We start from the raw sequence: 6,381 nt of genomic DNA, 5'->3' as shown, positions 1-6,381 counted from the left end.
TATACTGAAACTGTGATCCCCTTTATCCGAAAGAGGTCACAAATCTCTCTTGTTTATACCAAATATAGTTGACTTCTACGGATAATATGAAATTATTGATTCATTGCATATAAAATAGTTTTATCGCCTTTGGTACCTATATATACACAGACATTGCTTATTGTTTAAGGAGTAATAAACATTTGATATTGATCACTAGTAACCTTCAATGAGGATTATAGAATTATAACTCTAAATATTTCATTTCCAGGAAAACAGTGACGATTTGGCTCAGGAACTGGAGAAAGCTGTGGCTGAGAACAATGCCAGTGAAATTATTTCCATAGCCACTAGAGGGGGAAATGTCAACGGATCGACTCAGTCCGGGGACAGCCTCGTTCACTTGGCCGTGAGGACTGGCAGCACTTCCTCTATAGCGGCCCTCGGGTCCCTGAAGGCAGATCTCGAAGTCCTTAACGCTGCTGGCGCTACTCCTCTGGAAGAAGCTATTAAAAATAGTAATATTCAAGCTAAAGGGAACTATCTGCTGGAGCAAACATAAAGAAGCTATTGTCCGGGCGTAACACTTATCTCCACATCCCGGCTGCTGCGGGCCAGAACGAAGCACTGCAGGCCTTACTGCAGGCAGGACTAGATCCTAACAAAATGAACAGTCATCACATCACCCCACTAGAGTTGGTTGTCAGAGCGGGCAATGTTCAAGGCGCGGAGATCTTACTACAAAGGTTGGTAAACAGTTCACGAACAGAAATGGAAGAGGATCTTCTAAACATAGCTCTTGAGCCAACGAATGTAGATATGTGTAAAGTATTCATAAAACATTCTCCAAATCTCAGATTCTACTTTAATAACACGTTAGTTCACTTGATAATCCGCATGAACAATGCAACTGAAATGCTCAAAGTATTAGAAGGCCATAAAGTGCCACTTAACATAAGAAATATAGAAGGCCTCGCACCTTTGCATATAGCTACCGATCCATCTGTCATTAGTAAGCTACTAGATTTGGGTGCCGATGTAAATTTTACAACAGATAATGGCGACACGGCTCTCCATATAGCTTCGGCCAAGGAATCTCTGGAAGTGGTAAAGGTTTTAGTTAAACGTGGTGCAGGGATAAATATACAGGATTACGATGGTGTCACTGCTCTCATGTTTGCGGCAAATAATACAAACTCAAATATATTAGTCACTTATTTATTACACAGCGGTGCAGATCTATCTCTCAAGAGCAAGCGAGGTTGGAATTCGCTCCACTACGCCGCAGAAGGGGGCTGTAGTGAGTGCGTAGTAACGCTGTTGGACAATGGAGCAAAACTGGACCATAAGGATATTGACGGATTCACTTCCCTACATCTGGCTGCACGAGGAGGGCACGTCGGTGTAGTGACCTTACTGTTGGACCGTGGAGCAGAACTAACAGCTAAGACTTATAAGGACTCTACCCCGCTAATGTTGGCATCATTATATGGCCATTTGGATGTTGTTAAACTTCTATTTGGTCGAGGGGCGCCTCTCAATGATGGGGATAACGATGGAATGACTGCCTTAGGCCGAGCACATAATGAGGATATAAGAAATTACCTTAAATCAAAAGGCGGGATTGAGTGTGCATTAACGTTGTTGAATAAACAGGAGAGCTACGCACACACCTCCCTAAATCAGGCGGCAAGAGATGGGAACATTGGCCGAGTGAAGGAGCTGTTGGACTGTGGGGCAGACCTAACACCTAAGAGCAATGCAGGCTTGGCACCACTGATAATGTCATCACTGAGGAGACATTCCGATATTGTTAAGCTCTTTGCTGAACGAGGGGCACCTCTCAATGATAAGGATGAAGATGGATAAACAGCCCTACACTATGCAATACTAGGAGGGCACGTTGGTGTAGTGATAGAGTTGTTGGATCTTGGAGCAGATCTACCTGTTAAGAACAAATGGGGCTATACTCCCTTTATAGATGCATCATTTGGGGACCAGTTGGCTATTGTCAAACTCCTAGTTGACCGAGGGGCGCCTGTAAATGATAGAAGTAACTATGGAGGAACTGCTTTAACCTACCCAAGCTGTACTAATATAAAAAATTACCTTAAATCAAAAGGCGGGGTTAATTGAAGTCTACATTGTCAACAGCCAATCGCTCTTTTACTGTTTTATAAAAGACTCATATAAATTTTATTAAATAGTGTTTCTTGAATTTTGTGTGCTAATACAATAAAATGCATTCCTGGTTATGCAAACAAAAAAAATCATAAGAGTTTTGTAAAACAGAAAACACTCTTATCAGTTTTATTAAATTGTTTTTTTTAAATTTTAGATGAACTTCTTGTCCATTCCAGTGCATTTCTGGTTCTGTAAACACAATTATTAATAATAAAATATTTTATGTTTCTTTTTTCAATATATTTATGTATTTTACTTTTATTTTATTAATAATTCCTTAACGTATATTCCTAATACAAAGACCTAATCTTCTTATTTGATTTTATGGGACATATTAGTTTGCTTTAAGTTAGTTAAGTTTCAAAGTTTTTGAATCTATTACAGAATTAAATGAATTAAACAAAAGAGAAAAAAAAGAAACCTTAAAACTATTACAAAATTAAATGAACTGAACGAAAGAGAGAAAAAAGAAGTCTTATATCACCGGTGATTGATGGAGCCCCAGCTGTGGTTGTTGTCCTGAGTGGATGCTCTCGTGGAAGTAGATTGACGTACGTCCATGTCCTCCTGGAGGATGGGCCGAAGTAGTCCGCCCGCCGTGGAAAGGAGTAAAGACGAGAAAAGACAACCATAACAGATAAATTATTAAGCATATGTTGGCTGCAACAGTTATGCATTGTAGATATTTGTTCCTAAGATTTTTGTTGATAATTTCGTATTATTGAATTTAACAACATTTTAGGGTTTTTATGGCCATTTCACAAAACCTGATATAATCCTTAAATATTGATGTAATCTACTTAAAAACAAGAACTTCTTCAATTGTATTAATAATTTTTTATAGCCTTTTCTTATTTTAAAACCTCTTAATTTTTTTTTAATGTTTATTTATTGCTATTTACAAGTGTACATTATAATAGATTTAGTAAATATGATCTAAGTTAAATTGGAGTGTTACAGGCGTGTAGAGAAACTACCCATTGGTAGCACTCTAGTGACATTTTACATTAGCTGGTCTCGTGGCCATCTTCTTTTCAGGCGCCTCGGAGGATTGTCAGGAATGGAAGAGGATGCAAGATTAGAAACTAAGGGGTTTGAGTGGTTAGAGAGTTTATAATGGAAGGAGTGATATCTGGTTCGGGCTAGATCGGATACATAGGGTCTTTATGTATGATTTTATATGCGACAAAGTAAGGAGCATTGAGGATTTTACGAAGCATTTTGGATTGTAAGGATTGAATACGAGAGGAATTCGAAGGTTTAGTGGAGCCCCAAAGCTCAACTCCTTATGTCCACATTGGCCTTATTACAGTCATGTAGATCAGTCTTTTGTAATGTGTTGTAAGCTTAGACAGTTTGTCTAGTAAGTGCAGTAATAGTCGAAATCGAAGTGCAGTTTCCTGTCTTTTCAGTATGGTGTGAGGATTCCAGGTTAATCGCTTGTCCAAATGTAGTCCAAGGTAGCGGATCTGTTCGACAGGGGTAGAGTAACATCGTTAAATGAAACTGTAGGGCAGTCAGTAGGTTTAGGACGAAGGGTAAAGGTGATTTGATGGGATTTGTTGGAATTTATCTTAATCCCCCTTTTTTTATATTACGACACCAATCTACGAGGGCTGTGATATGGGATTGGAGATTTTGGGATACGATTAATGAGTTATTATTAACAGCGAGCACACATGTGTCATCAGCATACGCGGTGAGGATAGTGTTAGGATTGGTTAGAATGTCAGCTGTATAGACGGTGTAGAGGATGGTACCAAGGATACTACCCTGAGTTACACCAGCAGACTGACGGAATAGGGATGAATAAGCGCCGTTGTAATTTACTTGAAATAATCTATCAATGAGAAAGGAACGAATGATGAGAAAGTATGTAGGAGGTAGGAATTTACGGAGTTTGTAAAGCAGTCCCGGGTGCCAGACTCGATCAAAAGCCTGTTCTACATCGAAAAAGACTCCCTCGCAGTACGTTCCGCGCTCCAAAGACTACACGATGACATTGCTGGATAGTAGAGTGGGATGTTCGAAATCCAAACTGGTGATCAGGGATTATATGATTGGAATCAAGGATGGGGTATAAGCGTTTCAAAATAAAACCTCTTAATTATATTAAGGAATGCACTCATAAAATAAAACATATATAAGAAATTTTGATTATTATACAGGCATTGTATATATAATGATTATATAAATTCAAAACGACTTAAGTGTTATTAATGAGATTTTATCATCAACGTTTTGTACAATATATGGGGCTGAATGGATCATTGTTAATTCTTTAGTGACATTTGAGGGACTCAAGTCTATGTTAAGTAATATTTCTACAATATTATGTGCTAATAAGAATAAACTAAAGAAGATGAGTATCCAATTTTGAGAATTGGAAATAAAAAACTTTTTTTCAAGGAATCAAGAGAGTTTTTACGATCCTTAGTTTGGTCATCCTGAAGCTTGGATACGGTTATATCTTTTTATTTAACATTGCCTGGCTTCCTCATTGCAATATTCAAGAGTTTACGGTTTAATTAATTGAAGATAAAATATTTAAAGTAAAAACTTAGAATATTATTTCAAAATGAACAATCAAAATTAATGAATGAAGACAATTTTTTTTAATAATACTCATAATTTGAATGAATTTCAAAATTAATTAGACACCATGGCAACATAGTCTTGGGTCCAAAGAATTATATCGAAAGTAAATTAGAGAAATATACACCACTATCTGGAAGGAGGGAAGTGTGTCATAATAAGGAAGAAACAATTAACTAATTAATTTGAAAAATATGTACAGCAAATGTTCAAAAGGTTACCAGAACATTGGTAATATTGAAGCGTATTAACATTCGTGAAATTTCTGAAAGTTCTTTTATAACTGTGTACTGATAGTTCCTAAACCAAATCAAAATTTAATTTATACCTGAATTAATCGTCAGAATGACAATACTCCCCCTTACTGCTACATATCTTTTATATCAGGTATGGGAGTATATAATTTGACTATTATCATATCAACCATAGAAACACAAACTAAAAGACTTAATTGTGCTATGATATAACCATTTTAATCAGAATCGTAAGGCCAAATTTTGTAGGAAATGGAAAACAAAAATGTAAAATCTAAGATACAAACGGGCTTTTAATAATAATAATAATAGTTTGACATCAGGCCTGGTGGTGGAAGTACTACTTAATTCAAGATAAGAGCCCTTATTTAAAGTACAACCCAAATATACTCCTCCAAAAAGGTTCTCTCAGGCTACATTTGGATGAATCAATTATTACAGTACGTCATAATAAGCCTGATATCCTCCTTATAGACCTAAGAAAATAGAAAGCGGAACTTATTGATGTTGGGATCCCAACGATAATAATATAAGATCCATTGTGGAAGAAAAACTAACATACCAGGAATTGGCGATAGAATTGAAAGAAATATATAAATTGGAAGGTTTTACCACTAGTCCATTCATAATATCCACCAATGGTCTCGCACCAAAATCAACTGTAGCAGGCATGAATTGTCTGGGGGTACCTATAGACGTGATAAGAGAGGCTCAACAATCAGTTCTCTTAGACACAGTGCGTATAGTGCGAAATTTTTTAAATATTTGAATCAAAGGAAAAATAAATAGAAAGGTAGTTGGATTTCTAGGTCCCCCCCTTCAGATACTCAATCCACAATAGCGAGAAACACAGACCATAATAATAATAATTATTATTATTTATTTATTTGTTTATGTGGCAATCTGCAAGTCTGTTCTTATAACTTACATACACGTTCACAAACACAAGTCCATATTGCGGTTCTGAAAGTTGGGAACCTTATAACGAATATCTTCGTTGAAAACTCAAATTCGGAATTTTCTACAATCGTAATACTTCCCCTTAATGTATATTTCATTTATAAGTAAGTTAAAAATTATATATATATATAAGTTAAGTATTGGCGAAAGCAAATTGTCAAAAAAGAGAAGAAGGAATAAGATCTAACTTTAAACTCTAAGCGCGCTCTTCTTTTTTACCGCCCACAATGGACTATTGTACGGAGATGTACTATCGATAATTATTCGCTGGCGTTTTAAACTTTGAAGCTCTTCCCTGATGTGGTGACGTAGCGCCTGCGGGTATCTCCTCTCTTTCACATAAGTGACCTTGTCTTGTTTTAGTGTGATCTCATGTACCGTCTTCCCTGTTGCCCCGAGCATGTCTCCT

At 36.7% G+C, this 6,381-nt stretch overlaps 2 protein-coding genes across 2 annotated transcripts in view; one reads left to right on the top strand and one right to left on the bottom strand.

Moving 5' to 3' along the window:
• Window positions 1-645: 645 nt before the first annotated feature.
• LOC106689301 (ankyrin repeat domain-containing protein 29-like) lies at window positions 646-1,848 on the top strand. The gene has a single exon (XM_014434205.1). It carries the CDS (start codon window positions 646-648, stop codon window positions 1,846-1,848), a length of 1,203 nt encoding a protein of 400 aa, XP_014289691.1.
• A 4,313-nt stretch (window positions 1,849-6,161) lies between these two features.
• Window positions 6,162-6,381, bottom strand: part of LOC106689300 (putative ankyrin repeat protein RF_0381) — a 17,649-nt gene continuing 17,429 nt past the window's right edge. The window contains exon 4 of the mRNA XM_067053630.1: window positions 6,162-6,379. Coding sequence (XP_066909731.1) covers window positions 6,162-6,379 — 218 coding nt within the window. The remainder of the gene's footprint in view (window positions 6,380-6,381) is intronic.

This window comes from Halyomorpha halys, unplaced genomic scaffold (genome assembly GCF_000696795.3).
Source record: "Halyomorpha halys isolate HHAL.00 unplaced genomic scaffold, Hhal_1.1 Scaffold1324.1, whole genome shotgun sequence".
NCBI classification, from domain to species: domain Eukaryota; kingdom Metazoa; phylum Arthropoda; class Insecta; order Hemiptera; family Pentatomidae; genus Halyomorpha; species Halyomorpha halys.
Note: the sequence above shows the minus strand (reverse complement) of the source record. Positions and strands in the feature narration are given on the sequence as shown.